The sequence below is a fragment of the Electrona antarctica genome (assembly GCF_951216825.1).
Source record: "Electrona antarctica genome assembly, chromosome: 9".
Classification (NCBI taxonomy): domain Eukaryota; kingdom Metazoa; phylum Chordata; class Actinopteri; order Myctophiformes; family Myctophidae; genus Electrona; species Electrona antarctica.
The window spans coordinates 8,464,637-8,486,239 of record NC_136790.1 but is presented as its reverse complement, the minus strand read 5'-3'; the positions used below and the strand labels follow the sequence as shown (position 1 = coordinate 8,486,239).

At 43.7% G+C, this 21,603-nt stretch overlaps 2 protein-coding genes across 2 annotated transcripts; both read right to left on the bottom strand.

Annotated features, from left to right (window-relative positions):
• Nucleotides 1-8,091: 8,091 nt before the first annotated feature.
• LOC306930501 (uncharacterized protein) lies at nt 8,092-12,847 on the bottom strand. Its single transcript, XM_079511504.1, has 2 exons — nt 12,658-12,847; nt 8,092-10,434 (listed from the first exon to the last, which is right to left on the bottom strand). The coding sequence occupies exon 2, from the start codon at nt 10,403-10,405 to the stop codon at nt 8,195-8,197; it is 2,211 nt and encodes a 736-aa protein (XP_079367630.1). The 5' UTR covers nt 10,406-10,434; nt 12,658-12,847; the 3' UTR covers nt 8,092-8,194.
• A 1,816-nt stretch (nt 12,848-14,663) lies between these two features.
• On the bottom strand, nt 14,664-16,869 carry LOC306929627 (uncharacterized protein). Its single transcript, XM_079510239.1, has 2 exons — nt 16,629-16,869; nt 14,664-15,672 (listed from the first exon to the last, which is right to left on the bottom strand). Exons 1-2 carry the CDS (start codon nt 16,675-16,677, stop codon nt 14,777-14,779), a joined length of 945 nt encoding a protein of 314 aa, XP_079366365.1. The 5' UTR covers nt 16,678-16,869; the 3' UTR covers nt 14,664-14,776.
• Between the last annotated feature and the right edge of the window lie 4,734 nt (nt 16,870-21,603).

The window sequence follows — 21,603 nt, the reverse complement described above, 5'->3', positions numbered from 1 at the left end:
TTATATATTCTGTTCAATGACCTATAAAATAATTTAATCACGTCCATTTTTACTGCCAATTAACCATATGCCTTGGTCATCCTTTTATGCTGCATGCTTGCAGAACTCCCCTCCACTCATTTACTCCATCTCCCAATAAGAATTTGTACTCTTGTTCTCAGCCGTCAGAAGAGAAGGGGAACATGTATACTCTCTCCGGCTCCCTGCGTGCGTGCGTGCGTGCGTGCGTGCGTGTGTGCGTGCGTGCGTGCGTGCGTGCGTGCAGGCCTATTCATATTCCAGTTTTAGGTGATAAAATAAACCACCGAAATGGTGGTTAGTAAAATCAGAGATGTGTTGGGGTGCTTATCACCGCGGCGTGACGTCATGTTGTGGTTTTCCCATCCACTGTGGTGGTCACCTTATCCCGTAAAAAAGTGCTCAGTGGACTTTCCCATGAACGAATATGTTTTTATTTCATTTCTTTCATTTCTTTTGTAGCAGTGAGACTAACTGCTCTGCGCCATGTCTCTCAACACTTTGTCCCCAGTTTATGAGTCCCAAGTTTGAGTGCTTCAAAACTCAGTTTGACGCTCCATCCCCTCCCTTCCTTCTCTTTCACATCAAAAAACGGAATGGTATTCCCTGTACCCTCTGTGTGTGTGTGTGTGTGTGTGTGTGTGTGTGTGTGTGTGTGTGTGTGTGTGTGTGTGTGTGTGTGTGTGTGTGTGTGTGTGTGTGCTTGCTCGTGTTCATGCTTTTGCATTTACATTGTGTGTGTGAGTACGTGTACTGTTACTGTAAGTTTGCATAGTGTTACGTGTAAATGTGTGTGTACTGTGATTGTGTGCAGTATGTTGCAGTATACAGTATATGTGATGAGCCTGTGCCTGTGCACATTTACACACACATTTACTCAGTAAGATTACCCATCTGTGCAACTCTTGTGTACTCACTGTGTACTCACCGTGTGTGTGTGTGCGTGTGTGCGTGTGTGTGTGTGTGTGTGTGTGTGTATGTGTGTGCGCGTGCGGCGTGCATGTGTGTGTTCGTGTGTGTGTGTTAATAAAGAGTGATAAATGACAGGCTGAGAGGAAACGTTGGATTCCTGTTCAGCTGCCGTTCCTGTGAGAAACCTTGCTAAAGAAAGCACCCATAAATAATGACTGACTGCCACCCCAGCGCTCTACTCGATCTGTGTGTGTGTGTGTGTGTGTGTGTGTGTGTGTGTGTGTGTGTGTGTGTGTGTGTGTCATTGCCCTCTCTAGCAACATCTCATTGGGCCACAAAAGGCACACAAAGGTCATACATAGTATACACACTCTTTCTCTCTCTCTCGCTCCACGCAGACACACGCATGCACACGCACGCGCGCGCACACACACACACACACACACACACACACACACACACACACACACACACACACACACACACACACACACACACACACACACACACACAGCATGCTATGTGTGCATGACTTTGTGTGTGACTGTGTGCCTACAGTATGTGTGCATGAGTGTGCCCGGCTCTGTGTGTGTGTGTGTGTGTGTGTGTGTGTGTGTGTGTGTGTGTGTGTGTGTGTGTGTTTGTGTGTGTGTGTGTGTGTGTGTGTGTGTGTGTGTGTGTGTGTGTGTGTGTGTGTGTGTGTGTGTGTGTGTGTGTGTGTGTGTGCGTGCGTGTGCACGTGCATGCACATGCGTGTGTGTGTGCGTGTGTGTTCCTCCATGCATATACTCATTTCTCTTCCATCAGTGCCTGCACAGGACAGAAAGGCAGCTCACATCTAAGTAAAAAAATGTGTGCGTGTGTGCGTGCGTGCGTGCGTGCGTGCGTGCGTGCGTGCGTGCGTGTGTGCGTGCGTGCGTGCGTGCACATACACACATGGCCTTTGTTTTAAGGCCTTGTTCCTGACGGCGTGGAGCCATTAGGAAAGCACAGTTATTAGCGGTAAAGTCCAGGAGCCATTAAATCGGCCGTAACACGCGATCGCAGCTTCAGATTAGATTCAAAAGTAATTTGCTTCATAAAAGAAATGGTTGTGCTAACCCCACACCGCTTGCGGTGTAATGCTACACTAAACAGGGAATAAAAGTGGGCCCTGATTAGATTCAGGCCTGATTTTCCTCAGTGGTGGCAAGTAACTAAGTACCCCAGCAAGCCAAATGACGTCATGATATGACGTTATTATGATGTCCTCCGGTGACGTTGAGGACGTTCAGGACTAGGCCAGATCACAGCCCATATGGGGATGATCTTTACGTCATTTCAAGGACGTCTTCACCAGTTGAAATAATATAGCTCTGACTAGTTATGATATGATTTAAGTTGATCTGGCCACGATCGGACTCTCTCTGATTCATCCAGGGACGTCCGTCTTTACTGGGCAGAATTTATGTTGGTTGAAATCAGGTGATATTCTGGGATAATCGAGACGGCACTAATTCGTCCAGGTCCTGACCGCGTTTGCTGGGACATTTACAAGTACTGTGCTTCATGTAAAATTTTGAGGCATTTGTACTTTACTTGAGTATTTCCCCACACTTTTACTTCTAGGCTACTCCACTATACATACCCATAGACGTTTCAGAAAGTACTTATTTAAAGGCCTTTAAGCCAACTCGACTGCTGACAAATCATGACATGAAAATAGCAGATCTACAGGCTCACAACGCACTGCGAGCTAGATCGGCTATATTATCACTACTTCTTAAACATTTTGTTTTCTAATTTATGGATTCTTCTTTGATTTCTGCATGAAAGTACTAATAGAAATCATGTACGTCATGGCTGATTTTGTTTCATACAATACCACTGCATTCATGTCTCGTATAGAGGGTATGTGGCAGCGGTGGCCGAACAGTTTGCGGAGCGGTCTTGATACCGGAAGGTCGCCAGTTCGTATCCCCGGACCGGCACGTTAAAAATAAACCACCGCTGAAGTGCCCTTGAGCAAGCCATTGAACCACTACCATGAAATGTTCTATGAGCGGGGCGTGGCTGTAAACAAGTATCTGATGCTTAGTCCAGTTACCCTGCAGGGTAAATATAGTAACTTTGCTTTGCTTTGCTTTATGCACATGCATAAAGTGAATGGGAAATCGAGTGGCAAATCGAGTGGCAAAGTGAGTTTAACGTCGTTTAACATTGTTTAATGTAATCAGATAGGCCCTTTCTGTTTGGATGTATGGGCTGTCAAGGCCAGAAAGTAGTTTTTTGCCACTCAGTAGTCGTTCCCGCATAACTTCCGGTTATGATGATGATGTCACGCGCATACCCTCTATAGTGGAGTATGTGATTTTTTAATATCTTCTCTTTTTTTCAGGCTTTCACTTTCTTTCTTTTGCATCTCTTCGTGCAACTCACTCCCCTCTTTCTCGCTCACACTTCCTCTGTCTCTCACTTGTTTTCTGTTATACCTCTCTCTCTCTCTCTCTCTCTCTCTGGCTTGTGTTACCTCTAACACCTAGTGACTCAGGACAGGGTACCAGCCTGCTGTAAAAACGGATGACCTAACCACAGCTGCTGCTCCTGCTCCTGCCACTACATGTGTGTGTGTGTGTGTGTGTGTGTGTGTGTGTGTGTGTGTGTGTGTGTGTGTGTGTGTGTGTGTGCGTGCACGTGTGTTTTACTTGTATTTCTGTTACACTTGCGTGTGTGAGAGTGAGAGAGAGAGAGGTGTGTGCTTTTGTAAGAGTAATGTGACCTTTCGTGTGTATGTATTTGTGTGGTGTACATGTGTTATCATCAAGGCAGTGATGTTCCTACGTGTGTGTGTGTGTGTGTGTGTGTAAGAGACACACACACACACACACACACACACACACACACACACACACACACACACACACACACACACACACACACACACACACACACGTGCACATTTGCATTGTATGTAGTCATAGCACATCATAGTACATATGTATAGCATAGTATAGTATATATGTATAGTTAATATGTATAGTGTCATTATATACTGTAGATTCTAATTACGTTCTTAGCTTACGCATGTTTCTTGATAAATGCTTTTTATATATGTGATGTTTTCCCATACTTTTGTTCTTGCCTAATGTAAGTCGCTCTGGATTAAGAGCATCTGCTAAATGCCTAAATTGTGCTCATGCATGCACACCTAGCTGACATTTGATCAGTGGCGTGCACAGACATTTAGAGGGGCAGGTGCTCAAGTTAAAAAAGGGCACCTTGTGCAGCGCGTGGAACCGGCCGGTTGCCTTAATCTATTTTGGGCGGGAACCCCTTTTGGTGTTAGCATTATGTTATGCTTTAGCTATTGAAAAATAGCAGATCTACAAGCTCATAGCGCGCCACCGAGTGGCACGCTATGAGTTTTTTTTTTCTTTTTTTCTCAAAAGGGCACATTGCCAAAAGGGCAGGGGGTGCTCTAGCACCCCCTAGTGTCTATCTGTGCACGCCACTGCATTTGATCCTATGTTAACACTGATGTAGACACACAGCAGCCAGAGGAAACAGAAGGTGAATAGAGGCAGACAGGTCGAGATGGCAACGTACCCACACTGAGAGAGAGAGAGAGAGAGAGAGAGAGAGAGACAGAGAGAGGGGGGGGGGGAGACAGGGAGACGAGAGATGAACAAAATAGATTGAGGAGACAGAGAGAATGCAACAGGATGGCCTTGCGTGTTTGTGTGTGAGTGTGTGCGCGTGCATGCGACATGCGGGAGTGTGTGTGTATGTGTGTGTGTGTATGCATGTGTATGTTTATGTATGTTTGCATGTGTATGTATTGCATGCATGTGCATGCTTTGCTTTCTCATAATTATCCCCGTCTCAAGTCAGTGTGGTTGGCTCCCCATGGCACAGGCATCCAGGAAGTCAGTGCAAGGTACACTTTTATTTTGATCTGACCTTGGAAATACTCCATGCAGTAAAGTAAAAGTACCTCCTAGAGTACTTACTGTAAGTACTGTACTTTCCATGCACCACTGCTGCACCGTCAGGCCACTCACCCAATGAGTCACCCCACTAGCTCAGTGTTTCCCAAGTTCAGGTCCGGTCTGCCCCAGGGGGGGGCGCCAAAGATCACAGAGGGGTCCTGAGGCCTCATCTGTTTGTAAGTAGTCCAACAAACGTGCTGCACAACGTCTTAAGTTCGCATTCTCGGGTCAGGACAGTTTAAAAAGACAAGTACAAAGACATGCATATTAGTTGAGATTTTGGCAAATATGACTAATTATGAGTTTATGATATGACCAATCGACAAGCTCACATGGGGAGGATGGGGCGTCTCAGCTTGTGTGAGATGTTAGAAGAGGCGGGCTCCAAGGGGGGAAAAAGGAACCTGCACACTAGGGTGACAGATTACTGCTGGGAGAAAATATGACTCATTACTAGGGGCCATGCATGCCTTCTAACTCACACACACACACAGCATATATAACAAGTAAGACGCGCGAACGCGGGTAGCAAACGCAGCTCGTAAATTGCAAAAACAACAATTAGAATAAATTACGTAATTTTTTAAGTTTTTTTTTAAGTTCTCTTTTTTTTGTGTTTTTTAAGATTTTTTTTTAAAGGCGTAGTGAAACGGAAATGGTGGACATTTTATTTTGAAGTTTCAAGTTGAAACACCGCTATGAAGTTTCTGAACCAATCAGAGCGTCGCATCCCTTCAGGGGATGGGACGGTAGCTAGGGACGGGTAGCTATGCTACGCAGGACAGCGTGTGGAATCTGTGGATGTTTGTTTACAAATCTGATAGTCGGCCAGCTTTACCAGTTTACTCTTAATGTGGCTTATTTCTACCCTATAATGTTTTCAGATACATTTTTAGCGTGATGATTAAGTTGAAACCGAGTAATACACTCTCTGGATGTTATCTTGAATGGGAATACAAACGGAAGATTTCTGTAATCAGTAGCAGCTGTGCAGCCTGTGCTGGACGGATGCGGAGATATGGGGAATTAAACTGGTGAGCTTCATTTTTATTGGCTTTTATCGATGTTGGCCTCGACACGTCATCACGCAGCACGTTTTCGTTTTCAGGAAGTAATACAAAATATATTTTTATGGACGTTTGATATAAAAACACACAAAAATGATAATTTTCCCATTTTTTTGGCATCCATTGTTAGGTATGACCATATGATGACCACGGATATGGTCTAAAAGTTTTTTTTTTAAGTTAAGTTTTTTTTTAAGTTAATTTTTTTTTAAGTTAAGTTTTGTGTGTGTGTGTGTGTGTGTGTGTGCGTGCGTGCGTGCGTGTTTGTGTGTGCGTGCGTGCATGTGTGTGTGTGTGGTACAGCTGCGCCCTCTGGTGGTGGGCGGGTGGTGTTACAGCGTGACACACACACACACAGACACACAGACAGACAGACATGATCTGCTGGGTCTCATAGTAAATGCTCACTGCGTTCGCAATCACTGCGTTCGCAATCACTGCGTTCGCAACTAGAAAAAGTGCCCTTCTGGGCACAGGTCTCCACCAGGAGGATAGGAGTGTGTGTGATGTTTGGCAAAATGTTTAGGAGTAATATAAACATGTTTGTTTGTTTTTTGCAACAATTTTCTTCATTGTGTTGAGGAAATGCAGAGTCAGATCACTCATAGCATCTCTGAGGATAGAATGCTGGATGAGCAGGACATGTGCAGCATATTGTACAAAACGGGCCACTCCTGAAGGCAACTCTTTGGAAGGCAATCTTAGCCAATCAGTGTAGAATCTGAGAAATCAAACAGACTCGTCCTGATCACATGACTGCAGAGATCATGTATACCGATTTGCATGAGATTTGGATGAAATCTGTGCGACTAATATAAACAATGTGTTTTGCAGAAATCGGCCTCATGGTGGCGCTATAACCGGCACATGTGGAGGGATGCAGGGAAAATGTGCGTCTAGGGAGTGCGCATACAAAGTTGTACACAGAACGATGCAGTTATAGGTAAAAACAGGAATTGCCCTGTTATAGCGCCACCATGAGGCTGGTTTGGAAAATCGTCCTCAGCCTAGTGGAAATGTGCGTGTATAATTTCACGGAAATTGCACACTGTGTTTGTGATTTGTGGCATTTTGTTCGAAACGGACCAATCATGTGAGCTTTGGAAGCGAATTGGAAGCCAATCAGGAAGGAAGATGGGAAATGGTGCAGATCCGTGTTGATCACATGACTATGGAGATAGTGTGTACCGAATTGTGTGATTTATGGATAAAATGTGTACGAGTAATCTACAGAAATGTGTTTTGCCTAAATCGGCCTCATGGTGGCGCTATAACAGGCAGTTGAGGAATATTTGGGGCAGAGGTTCGTCGTTGGCATTCAGGGAGTGTGTGTGCAAAGTTTGGCATGGATCGGGCCAACGGTGCCGGAGATTAGCTGGTAACAGACGGACGGAAAGAAAGACGGACGGACGCACACACGGACGGAGTGCAAAACATACTCTCTCCCCATGCCTTCGGCCTGGTGGAGACAACAAATGCATTAAGTATATAGTGCTAACCATTTCACTAAGTATTGAGGGTCCAAGACAAGTCATACATGGGGAACTGGCGGCCCGGGGGCCACATGTGGCCCTCAGGTTAATATCCAAACATTGATATGATGATTTCAGCTAATTAGTATTAAAATGTTAGTATTGTTTTTGTCCAATGTATTTACCAGTAGTTCATAAAGTTAACTAACTAAATGAATTTGAAATGAAATATGTCAGGATTCCAATTCAAAAATAGCAAAAGATTATTCAGGATTCCAATTCAAAAATAGCACATTTTGAGTTTGTAGATAAGCTATTTTTGCTACGACAGTAATCTATAATTTCTTCCCTTACAAGTCTCTAGGTGTAAATAGGATAGGCATAATGCCTATCCTAAATGCAAAGTTATGATGATCAAATTAATGAAGTCAAATGTTCATTCTATGACCAAAATAAACTAAACTGATATGCAGGGAGTGTGGAAATATAGTGGCCCTCTCCATTGTCAAAGTTGCCCACCCCTGGTCTAAGTGGTTAACTGGACGTTTTAAGATGGGATTTACTCAACCTCGAATATTCAAAAGTTACAGCTTGAACCCACATTTTAGTAAATTGTCTCACGTTAAACATGGGGAAAGAAGGAGGACACAATGATATGTTTAAAAACGTTTAATTGAAGTCAATAGACATGATTATTGCCGAACATCCTGATCAAGTGATGAAGTCAAATGTTGCCGGCCGCTCATCATGATTTCAGTCACTTCTCAAGGTCTTCCGCCGTCTCTGTCTCCTTCTGGGCCTCCTCTGCCTCCGCCCAGGCCTCCTTCCATGCCGCCTCAGCCGCCTTCAGAGCCTTTTCCCAGGTCTCCTTACATGTCTTATTCCAGGGCTTATCCCAGACTGCCATCCCGGCCTCCTTCCAGGACTTATTGCATGCCTTATTCCAGGGCTTAGCCAAGACCGCATTCCAGGCCTCCTTCCAGGCCACCGCCGCCTTCTCGGCCGGCTCCGCCTCAACAGCCTCAGTCTTGTTGGTCCCAGCACTCATGTCATCAACCATGGTCGTGTTGGTTCCAGCACTCATGTCATCAACCATGGTCGTGTTGGTCCCAGCACTCATGTCATAAGCCATAGTCTTGTTGGTCCCAGCACTCATGTCATAAGCCATGGTCTTGTTGGTCCCAGCACTCATGTCATAAGCCATAGTCTTGTTGGTCCCAGCACTCATGTCATAAGCCATAGTCTTGTTGGTCCCAGCACTCATGTCATAAGCCATGGTCTTGTTGGTCCCAGCACTCATGTCATAAGCCATGGTCTTGTTGGTCCCAGCACTCATGTCATAAGCCATGGTCTTGTTGGTCCCAGCACTCATGTCATAAGCCATGGTCTTGTTGGTCCCAGCACTCAAGTCATAAGCCATGGTCTTGTTGGTCCCAGCACTCAAGTCATAAGCCATGGTCTTGTTGGTCCCAGCACTCATGTCATCAACCATGGTCGCGTTGGTCCCAGCACTCATGTCATCAACCATGGTCGTGTTGGTCCCAGCACTCATGTCATAAGCCATGGTCGTGTTGGTCCCAGCACTCATGTCATAAGCCATAGTCTTGTTGGTCCCAGCACTCATGTCATAAGCCATAGTCTTGTTGGTCCCAGCACTCATGTCATAAGCCATGGTCTTGTTGGTCCCAGCACTCATGTCATAAGCCATGGTCTTGTTGGTCCCAGCACTCATGTCATAAGCCATGGTCTTGTTGGTCCCAGCACTCATGTCATAAGCCATAGTCTTGTTGGTCCCAGCACTCAAGTCATAAGCCATGGTCTTGTTGGTCCCAGCACTCATGTCATAAGCCATGGTCTTGTTGGTCCCAGCACTCATGTCATCAACCATGGTCTTGTTGGTCCCAGCACTCATGTCATCAACCATGGTCTTGTTGGTCCCAGCACTCATGTCATAAGCCATAGTCTTGTTGGTCCCAGCACTCATGTCATAAGCCATAGTCTTGTTGGTCCCAGCACTCATGTCATAAGCCATGGTCTTGTTGGTCCCAGCACTCATGTCATAAGCCATGGTCTTGTTGGTCCCAGCACTCATGTCATAAGCCATGGTCTTGTTGGTCCCAGCACTCATGTCATAAGCCATGGTCTTGTTGGTCCCAGCACTCATGTCATAAGCCATAGTCTTGTTGGTCCCAGCACTCAAGTCATAAGCCATGGTCTTGTTGGTCCCAGCACTCATGTCATAAGCCATGGTCTTGTTGGTCCCAGCACTCATGTCATCAACCATGGTCTTGTTGGTCCCAGCACTCATGTCATCAACCATGGTCTTGTTGGTCCCAGCACTCATGTCATCAACCATGGTCGCGTTGGTCCCAGCACTCATGTCATCAACCATGGTCGTGTTGGTCCCAGCACTCATGTCATAAGCCATAGTCTTGTTGGTCCCAGCACTCATGTCATAAGCCATGGTCTTGTTGGTCCCAGCACTCATGTCATAAGCCATGGTCTTGTTGGTCCCAGCACTCATGTCATAAGCCATGGTCTTGTTGGTCCCAGCACTCATGTCATAAGCCATGGTCTTGTTGGTCCCAGCACTCATGTCATAAGCCATAGTCTTGTTGGTCCCAGCACTCAAGTCATAAGCCATGGTCTTGTTGGTCCCAGCACTCATGTCATAAGCCATGGTCTTGTTGGTCCCAGCACTCATGTCATCAACCATGGTCTTGTTGGTCCCAGCACTCATGTCATCAACCATGGTCTTGTTGGTCCCAGCACTCATGTCATCAACCATGGTCTTGTTGGTCCCAGCACTCATGTCATCAACCATGGTCGCGTTGGTCCCAGCACTCATGTCATCAACCATGGTCTTGTTGGTCCCAGCACTCATGTCATAAGCCATAGTCTTGTTGGTCCCAGCACTCATGTCATCAACCATGGTCTTGTTGGTCCCAGCACTCATGTCATAAGCCATAGTCTTGTTGAATGGAATCGTGTAGAATCCTGTTGGCACAAGACATGGAGTTAATACAGCTAATGACTTTTTTTTATAAACAGGGGAATAGACAAATTAAGTTAGAGCCATCCAATATTTGCCCCCTTCGAGGGCACCGGTCCAGGAGATCATTTCCCATTAATTTTTCCGTAGACATTTCAAAAAGTATTTAAAAACCTTTAAGCCTCGGACACAACAACTCAGCTGGTGTATCTTGACAAACAAAGGGCAGGGTACAACACTGGTTTGTTTTTCTTTCCAATTACTTATTCGACAAGCTTTTCCAAAACCCAACACTTAGAAAAAGAATCACCTGCACATAATTTCTTGACAGAAAGAAGCTGATAACATGTCTACGGTGGATTTTTACAAAACAAACACTTTGCAGTTTGGAACATTCAAGCTTTCCCTACAGCTGCAATGTTGGTGAGGTTAACGTTGTTTAACACAAGCAGATCGGAAATGCAATTTGGATCAATGGGATGTCAATTGAGGGTATTGAAACTCTAGATTCATCCCATTATTTAAACAAAAAAAACGAAGTGTTGCAATGCGGCTACTGCACAAGCAACAGGGTTCAAATCTGGGGTACAAGAGGAAAGTGCTTAGCGTAGCAGCTTTAAGGCTCTGTTAATTTAGTGTGTAGCACAGCGGTGCAAAAACTACCAAGGACCCCAAAATGTACAAATAGACCAATAAACCGAAATGAACATATGGGTCCATTTGGAACCCCCTCAAAGAACCATCAGGGTACCTGGAGTGAGAAAACATGCACCATATCAGCACCCTGAGGCCTCAGTCACACATATCAAACACCGATCAAACGTTTGGTCTGTTTTTTTTAGGCCACCACAATGCTTTTCCAATGGGAGTCCCATGTTTTGACCAGCATTGAGGTGGCCTAAAAAAACAAAAAAAAGACCAAACATTTGTTTGATATGTGTGAATGAGTCCTGACTCTGACCAGACTCTATAATTGGCAACTTTGGCCGGACATGTGAAGGAAGAGAAGCAATTTAATTATGGCTGCTTTGCATATAAAGCCCATTCAGAAATGCTAAAAGGACAAAGCAAACTGGAAAAGCTTAAAATTAAAGCTTAGGACAACTTTAGTTTTCTCAACCAAGGTTCTTGTTTTAGGTTGTTAGTAGCCGCAATTTGCAACTCTAGATTTTTTTATAATGGGATGAATCTAGAGTTGCAATACCCTCCATTGACTCCCCACTCATCCAAATAGCATTTGCGATCTGCTTGTCTTAAACAACGTTAAACTCACCAACATTGCAGCTGTAGTCCAAGATTGAATTATCCTTTCAATCTGCCGAGCTTGTTTTTCATAAAAATCCACCGTAGAGATCTTATGAGCTACTTTTGGTCAAGAAATTCTGTGCAGGTAATTCTTTTTCCAAGTGCTGGAGTTTGGAAGCACTCGTTGTATGTCACTGAACGGCCCTGCGTGCCACCCGTTTCGAATTTGAACATAATGCAGGAGGCAGCAGCACGGCCCGTTAACAAAAACGAGTGCTTCCAAACTGCAACACCTGCAGAGGATGTCTTGACAGAAAGTAGCTCATAATATCTCTACGGTGGATTTTTATGAAAAACAAGCTCGGCAGATTGAAAGAGGCTAATTCAAGCTTGGACTACAGCTGCAATGTTGGTGAGGTTAATGTTGTTTAACACAAGCAGATCGCAAACCAAATTGGATGAGTGGGGAGTCAATGGAGGGTATTGCAACTCTAGATTAATCCAATCATAAAAAATATCTAGCGTTGCAAATTGTGGCTAGGTTGTTAGTAAAGAGCGTATATTTATTTTAATTTGCCGCTTTATTTTGTTTTAGCGATTTTAGCCTTTTGACAGGGGGGCAGGGGCAATCGAACATGGGGCTAAATATGTATATATTTTTTTACAAAATGTTTGCAATTTACTTTTTTAAATATTTACTATAGTCCTACTAGACCCCAGAAAATTACACCTGGCCACAAATCACATGATCTATTGAATGTCACATTTAGTAGATCCCATGATCTTATGTGGCCAGATATAATTTCCTGGGGTCTAGTAGGACTATAGTAAATAATAATGCCTCCACCACTGTCAAAAATAGCTAAAATTGCTAAAATGAAAGAAAGCAGCACATGGAAAAAAATAACACTCATCATTTACTTTCTAAAACAATTTAGTATTAAAATGCACATTGGAAACAAACCAATTTAAAGCTCTTTAACTGGGGCAAGAAGACCGAGAAGACCAGCAAGAACACAAGTGCCTAACATGGCTGCCACTGTCTGAGGAAGAAGTGAGTGTCTGACTGGCCCTCAGCAGAGGTTCTGAGGAAGAAGTGAGTGTCTGACTGGCCCTCAGCAGAGGTTCTGAGGAAGAAGTGAGTGTCTGACTGGCCCTCAGCAGAGGTTTTGAGGCTTGCTGCTGGTCCCACACAGCTGTTCATGATCAGCACTAATGAGTGGAAGAGTTGCTCACCTCACATGACTGTCTGTCATTGGATGGGAAAGTTTGGACACCCTGTGTCAGACTTCTGATTGGTCCCTGACTGACTAACCAGCAGGCTCTTTCTGACTTGTCCCGCCCTGGTTCCGCCTATATGAGTACTTTTACTTTTAGTACTTTAAGTACATTTTGATGCCGATACTTTTGTACTTTTACTCAAGTACATTTTCAATTCCGTACTTGTACTTGTAACGAAGTAGTTCTAAATTGCAGTATTGGTACTTTTACTTAAAGATGGAGTGCCACAAGTAGACAACCTGGAGTTGTTTTTATGTGCAATGATGATGTATTCCCTTTGTATTTAGGGTTTCTTCCTGGAGGCTGAACCCTTGACAGTTAAACGTGCCAATGAAAAAAAGAGTAATATACAGTAGTTACATCACATTATCAGCCCCTCCCCTAACCCCTCCCCCTTTATCATACAACTACAGCTGTAGTTTAACAAATACTGTCTACTTTTTTGAAAAAGAATCTTCCTCCTTATATAACAATAAGACCTGTTTTAGGGTGGAAGAAATCATGGCACTCCTACAAAAAGAGCATTATGCAGTGACTCAATGTGGCTTTTATAATGATGCCATGAGACTGCTGCTTAAAGTGTCACGGTGCAGCAGTGCAAGCGAAATGTTTGTCAGCGTACACACCTGCTCAGCTGTGCTGAGGAACCTCATGTACGTGTCAACAGCATTATTCTTATTCTGACTAACCCTTTTGTAGAGTTCAGTCAGGTTTGTTTCTAAACTGTGGAACCATTGGCGTGTAAGCCTGTATAGTATGAATGTGATTTTATGTAGACAATGCCTGCCTTTTGCTTGTCTCTGTATTTGTATGGTTTTTTTATGTCACTATGGACCTTGTGTCTTTAAAAAAGTTTGATTGATTGATTTAAGTAAAACAATTGAGTAGTTTCCACCACTGACTTTCTGAAGCAGAAGCCTGAGTAGCTGAACTTCAGGAGAGGGCCCAGAAACGGCAGGAGAGCCAAACACAGATGGCCTGCATCACCTTTCTGCCACTCAGCATAAAGGTTTGCATTTTGGGAGAAAACAGCCCCATCGACAAGCTTAGTTCATAGATTTCGTGTAAAGGAGGGAAAACAAATGCATAAAGTATATAGTGCTAACCATTTCACTAAGTATTGAGGGTCCAAGTCATACATGGGGAACTGGCGGCCCGGGGGCCACATGCGGCCCCGACCATCACGTAATGTGGCCCTCAGGTTAATATATTAATGATTTCAGCTAATTACTAGTATTACAATGTTAGTATTTTTTATGTCCAATGTATATTTGTATTTACCGGTAGTTCATAAAGTTAATAACTAAATGCATTTGAAATGAAAAAAAAGTCAGGATTCCAATTAAAAATAGCAACAGATTCAGAATTTAAATTCAAATATAGCAAAAATAGCTGATCTACAAGCTCAAAACACATTGCAGTGCCAGTGAGACACTTTATACCTTTTTGGTCTAAATGCAAAGTTATGATGATCAAATGAAATTAATGAATTCAATGTTCATTCTATGAAGAAAATAAACTAAAATTATATGCAATGTGCAGAGAGTGTGGAAATATAGTGGCCCTCTCCATTGTCAAAGTTGCCCACCCCTGGTCTACTGGAGGTTTTAAGATGGGATTTACTCAACCTCGAATATTCAAATGTTAGCTTGAACCCACATTTTAGTAAATTGTCTCACTTAAACATGGGGAAAGAAGGACACAATGATACGTTTAAAAACTTTTAATTGAAGTCGATAGACATGATTATTGCTGAACATCGTGATAAAGTGATGAGGAAGTCAGATGTTGCCGGCCGGCGGCCGCTCATCATGATTTCATTCACTTCTCAAGGTCTTCTGCCATCTCCTTCTCCTTCTCCTTCTCCTTCTGGGCTTCCTCGGCCTCAATCCAGGCGTCCTGCTCGATCTCCACCCAGGCCTCCTGCTCACCCGCATTCAAGGTCTTATTCCAGGCCCCCGCCCAGGCCGCCATCCAGGCCTCCTTCCTGGCCTCCTGCACGGCCTGGATGGCTGAGGAGGCCATCCAGGCCTCTTCAGCCTTCTCCGCCGCCACCTTCTCGGCCTCCTCCCAGGTCTTATTCCAATTCCAGGGCGCCTTCCATGCATTATTCCAGACCGCCATCCAGGCCTCCTTCCAGGCCCCCGCCGCCTCGGACTGCAGCAAAGAACCGTCATCCATCATAGTCTTGTTGGTCCCAGCACTCATGTCATTAGCCATAGTCTTGTTGATCCCAGCACTCATGTCATTAGCCATAGTCGTGTTGGTCCCAGCACTCATGTCAGCAAACATGGTCTTGTTGGTCCCAGCACTCATGTCAGCAAACATGGTCTCGTTGGTCCCAGCACTCATGTCATCAACCATGGTCTCGTTGGTCCCAGCACTCATGTCAGCAAACATGGTCTTGTTGGTCCCAGCACTCATGTCAGCAAACATGGTCTTGTTGGTCCCAGCACTCATGTCAGCAAACATGGTCTTGTTGGTCCCAGCACTCATGTCAGCAAACATGGTCTTGTTGGTCCCAGCACTCATGTCAGCAAACATGGTCTTGTTGGTCCCAGCACTCATGTCAGCAAACATGGTCTTGTTGGTCCCAGCACTCATGTCAGCAAACATGGTCTTGTTGGTCCCAGCACTCATGTCAGCAAACATGGTCGTGTTGGTCCCAGCACTCATGTCAGCAGCCATAGTCTTGTTGAATGGAATCGTGTAGAATCCTGTTGGCACAAGACATGGAGTTAATACAGCTAATGACTTTTTTTTATAAACAGGGGAATAGACAAATTAAGTTAGAGCCATCCAATATTTGCCCTCTTCGAGGGCACCGGTCCAGGAGATAATTTCCCATTAATTTTGCCGTAGACATTTCAAAAAATGTAAAAACCTTTAAGCCTCAGACACAACAACTCAGCTGGTTTATCTTGACAAACAAAGGGCACAACACTGGTTTGTTTTAATTTCCAATTACTTATTCGACAAGCTTTTCCAAAACCCAACACTTAGAAAAAGAATCACCTGCACATAATTTGACAGAAAGAAGCGGATAACATGTCTACGGTGGATTTGCAGTTTGGAACATTCAAGCTTTGCCTACAGCTGCAATGTTGGTGAGGTTAACGTTGTTTAACACAAGCAGATGGGAAATGCAATTTGGATCAATGGGATGTCAATGGAGGGTATTGAAACTCTAGATTCATCCCATTATTTAAACAAAAAAACGAAGTGTTGCAATGCGGCTACTGCACAAGCAACAGCTACTTTGTCAAGAAATTCTGTGCAGGTGATTATTTTTCTAAGTGCTGGAGTTTGGAAGCACTCGTCGTATGTCACTGAACGGCCCTGCGGTCGAATTTGAACATAATGCAGGAGGCAGCAGCACGGCCCATTAACAAAAACGAGTGCTTCCAAACTGCAACACCTGCAGAGGATGTCTTGACAGAAAGTAGCTCATAACATCTCTACGGTGGATTTTTATGAAAAACAAGCTCGGCAGATTGAAAGAGAACCAAATTGGATGAGTGGGGAGTCAATGGAGGGTATTGCAACTCTAGATTCATCCAATCATAAAAAAATCTAGCGTTTCAAATTGCGGCTAGGTTGTTAGTAAAGAGCGTTCTAAAACAATTTAGTATTAAAATGCACATTGGAAACAAACCAATTTAAAGCTCTTTACCTGGGGCAAGAAGACCGAGAAGACCAGCAAGAACAAAAGTGCCTAACATGGCTGCCACTGTCTGAGGAAGAAGTGAGTGTCTGACTGGCCCTCAGCAGAGGTTCTGAGGAAGAAGTGAGTGTCTGACTGGTCCTCAGCAGAGGTTCTGAGGAAGAAGTGAGTGTCTGACTGGCCCTCAGCAGAGGTTTTGAAGAAGTGAGTGTCTGACTGGCCGTCAGCAGAGGTTTTGAGGCTTGCTGCTGGTCCCACACAGCTGTTCATGATCAGCACTAATGAGTGGAAGAGTTGCTCACCTCACATGACTGTCTGTCATTGGATGGGAAAGTTTGGACACCCTGTGTCAGACTTCTGATTGGTCCCTGACTGACTAACCAGCAGGCTCTTTCTGACTTATCCCGCCCTGGTTCCGCCTATAGAGACACACGGGGACTACAAATTCCACGCCCCCAAATGAGACAGCGTCCCCACTTCTGGTCCGTTTCAACTGTGTACTGCAGCTGCCAATGCAATCCCTATGAGAGGCATCATAAAATACCCTTATTTCACTGGTTCATTACTGAGGCTGTAGCGATTTATTTTGTGTTCGAATAATGTGTCCCATATGTTTTATTTGTCCTTTTTAATGTCATATACCTGCCATCTCAATATACAACCCACAATGTACTATAATATACTCCATAAGATTGTAAAGACTGCTAGCATCGGATATATTGAAGTTTCCCTGACGTATGATTTGTACGTCACGCATTAATCCTTATAAATACCGCTAGATGCGGCATTCCCCAGCGACGGATCGAGCGACCACGACGAGCGTGACAGAGTCCAGCGTTGTAAACGGTTAAACGGCCAGTCTTCATCATGCCTAAAGTGTGCTGCGTTCCTCTTTGTAAAAACAACAAAGAAAAAAACCCAGACTTGATGTTTCATCAACTTCCAGCTGATCATGAAAAGAGACAGAAATGGCTGCACCCATCCACTAGTAAAAAATATGTGAAACCATCCAGAAGAAGTTTGTGAACTCCACAAGTGGTGGAAATTAAGTATTCAAGTGAAGTTTATGAAGGTATATGTCACAGTGAAAATAGTCTTGAAACTTATGATAGTCAGTCATGACGCAACTTCACCCTGTCTTTAGTGCCTTGCTACATTTACAACGTTTAAGTGTAGGCTACATAAGCGTCCAGATTTCAAATATAAAGTGCTCATCCCCGGAGCTACGGATGTTATACATTTGCACGTTTATTAGCACCCGTGTAGTCCTTATATTGTTCAATAAAAAGCATTTTTATCCGACGGCTGGCCAATTTCTAATTTTTTCGCTATATGCTTTAAATACGTGCCCTTATCGGTTGGGAGGTGTATTGCACTCATGCATTATTATAACCTTTATAGAAAATGGTCACCGATCGGATTAAAATGCATTTTCTTGAACAATACGGGATGCACGGCTGTTAATAGCCGCCCGTTCAAAATTCTAACATCCGTGTCCCCGGGGGTGAGCACTTTATAGGCTATTTGAAATCTGAACGTTTACAAATGCACATAACTTAACCAGGCGCTCAAAACAAGGCAAGTCACGCCACGACGCACGTGAAGGACGAGCGTCATGTGAACCATTAATCTTATCCTACTGAATATGATATAGATTGACAATATCAAGAAGTCAGGCAAAATCATCTGAGGAGCATATGCTGCTATATAGGATTACACAGACTGAAATTGACTGCCTGAAAAGTAATTTATTATATTATTCTTCATGCATGAAGCTCCCAATTCCCGTGAAATTGCAATATATGGGCTATATAAATAAATACCCCATATATTGTAATATGTATTAAAACTGTAATACATGAGATAGATTCTAATTGATATTTTATTATCTATAAACCTGGAGAATCCACTAGATAGTTGACAATATCTGGATATGTCACTCCTGGCCATTTAGTTGGGTCATTTTCCCAACTACTTTTAGGCAAATCATATGGACAAATTGATAATCCAACAAGTTTTATTTTTTCTTTGTATAAATAATTCATATACGCCTGCATGTTCACACCATGCACCACAAATACGGATAATGTATCTTCAAACTCGGCGGCGCTTGGAACGTCACTTATAAGCGACAGGTAATCAGTCTGTCAACTCAGCTCTGCTCCGTTAACATTATGGGTAACTCATTCAAGTGGTAAATTAAATGTGAAACAAGTAATCTATTGAGAAAACAAAAAAATATGTTGACAAAGACACTTCATACATTTGGAAACATATTTTTATTCAAATCAATATAGTCTTCAGTTCATGTTGTATTATTTTAAAAGTAGGCTAACTACAGTGGAATTTCAATTGACTTCTATGGGCTGGCATGCAGTACACTGGTCTAACGGACCAGAAGTGGGGACGCTGTCTGATTTGGGGGCGTGGAATTTGTAGTCCCCGTGTGTCTCTATATGAGTACTTTTACTTTTAGTACTTTAAGTACATTTTGATACCGATACTTTTACTCAAGTACATTTTAAATTCCGTACTTTTACTTGTAACAGAGTAGTTCTATTTTTAGTAGTTTAGTAGTTCTAATTTGTCCAGATTTTCATGTGTATGAGGTGACAGTACTTCATTAGACACCCTGGAGTCGTTTTTATGTGCAATGATGTATTCCCTTTGTATTTAGGGTTTCTTCCTGGAGGCTGAACCCTTGACAGTCAAACGTGCCAATGAAAAAAACAGTAATATAGTGACATCACATTATCGGCCCCTCCCCTAACCCCTCCCCCTTTATCATACAACTACAGCTGTGGGTGCAGCTTCATTGGAGCGTGGAGTCACAGGGTCCACTGGTGGAGAGGATACTGAGGCCGCCGAGAGGTCCATCAATGACAGTCGAATGGAGGAATTTCAAACTCCTTCACCAATACATCTCCTCAAATTCACTCCGGGCATGATGGACCTGATAAACGCTGGAGTAAGGCTGACCCTCCTTACCATACGGCCAGCCCAACAGCCCAAAATGCGAGAGGTACCATGGCCACAGGGAGAGGTACCATGGCCAGAGTTAATCCCACGCTATATGCCACGCCCATATAGCCTAGAAATACATTTGATCACTGATATGAACAGGGTCCATTATGCGTAGCAACAAACATTTATGGACCCCTTGCTTCTAGAAAGCCTGGTGTTTCAATCACCGTACAGGTTGAGGTTCACAACATTTCCACTGTTATTTCAAATAGATTGTCCAAGACAAGGAGTAGCCTGAAGAGAGAATGCTGCTTGGTTAATGTACCTCACAGGCATCACAGTCCCCAAAAATCTGATAACAAGCTAAACCTTGCCTTGTTTAACATCAGGTCATTAACAAATAAGTCCTCTTCTGTAAATGATATAATATGTAAAGAGAAGCTAGATATTATCTTTCTAACAGAGACATGGCTTGGCTCGGATGGAGCTGTTCTCCTAGCGCCAGCCTGTCCCGCAAACTACAGTTTCATCCACTCTGTTCGCGAGGCTAAGAAAGGAGGTGGACTGGCAATAATTTTTTCAGACACTTTAAAATTCAAGGCTCTGACTCTCGGCAGGTTTTCATCCTTTGAATACCAGGCCACAATACTGCAGGGTCAGTCCTCTATCCCAATGATCAGCATTTATCGTCCTCCAAAGTGCAGCAAAGCTGTATTTCTAACAGAAATATCAGAACTTTTATCTATCTGTTCCACTAACTATGACAGAACTCTTATCTCAGGTGATCTTAATCTATACCTGGACGATGCTTCAAATGCGGTGGCTCTGGGTTTCTTAGAGTTATTGCATCCTTTGAGTTCATCCAACATGTTGTTGGGCCTACATATAAACAGGGGCACACTCTGGACCTGGTGATTTCTAGAGGTCTGAACATCACTGTTGAAAGGACTATTGAAATGCCTGAGCTATCAGACCACTATTTGCTGTGTTTTAATATGACTGTAGAGAAATACATCACTGAATATACTATAAAAAAGCGTTTTTTTAGCTCATCTGCAGCCAACGAGTTCTCTCGTCATCTGCCCCCCCCCCCCCCCCCCCTATCCGATACTCCCCCAGTGAATGATATGGTCCAAATGTTTAATCTTAAACTAGAGTCAGCTCTTGACATAGTGGCTCCTATGAAAACTAAAAATAAACAGAACACCAGAGTAACACCCTGGATAAATGAGCATACACGTTCACTGAAGCAAGATTGTCGTAGAGCTGAGCGAGCTTGGAGAAAAAACAAACTCACCATCCACCTAGAGATTCTTAAAAAGTCAACAGTCGCCTATAACAAAGCCCTGCGTCTGGCAAGGCAGGCTTATTTCTCTGGCATTATTAATGAGAACAAGAAAAATGCCAGAGTCTTATTCTCTACCATTGAACGACTTTTAAACCCCCCCCCCAGTCCTACAAGCAGTCGTTCCCGGCCTCTAAAGCTAAGTGTAATGAGTTTGCATGCTTTTTTGATAACAAAATTTGTAACATTAGAGCTGATATTATGAATGGTGCTGCTGCTAGCTCAAGCCCTCAAACAGCAGCTAATGGTGCCAGGGTTGATCTCTCCAGGGGGAGCCTATTGTCTTTCTGTACAATTGATGAAGACGAACTCCGAAAAACCATATCTCAGATGACATCATCCTCCTGTTCATTGGACACAATTCCCACCACCTTTCTCAAAGAGGTTTTAGACAGTGTGATTGGAGATATCCTAAAAATTGTAAACAGCTCTCTACAATCAGGCGTCTTTCCAGACTCACTGAAGACGGCTGTAGTTAGGCCCTTACTCAAGAAACACAATCTTGATCCCTCTGTGCTGGGTAACTACCGACCCATTTCTAATCTGCCCTTTCTGGGCAAGGTTTTAGAAAAATGCATCTTTCATCAATTGGATGTGTTTCTACAGAACAACAATGTGCATAACAAATTCCAATCTGGCTTTAGGAAAGGCCACAGCACAGAAACAGCACTTGTA

Excerpts from the sequence above, each read along its gene's own strand:
- LOC306929627 (XM_079510239.1), bottom strand. The coding sequence starts at position 16,677 with ATGTTAGGCACTTTTGTTCTTGCTGGTCTTCTCGGTCTTCTTGCCCCA. Across the intron at positions 15,673-16,628 it reads TCTCGGTCTTCTTGCCCCAG|GATTCTACACGATTCCATTC; the intron begins GTAAAGAGCTTT and ends TTGTGCCAACAG.
- LOC306930501 (XM_079511504.1), bottom strand. The coding sequence starts at position 10,405 with ATGGCTTATGACATGAGTGCTGGGACCAACAAGACCATGGTTGATGAC.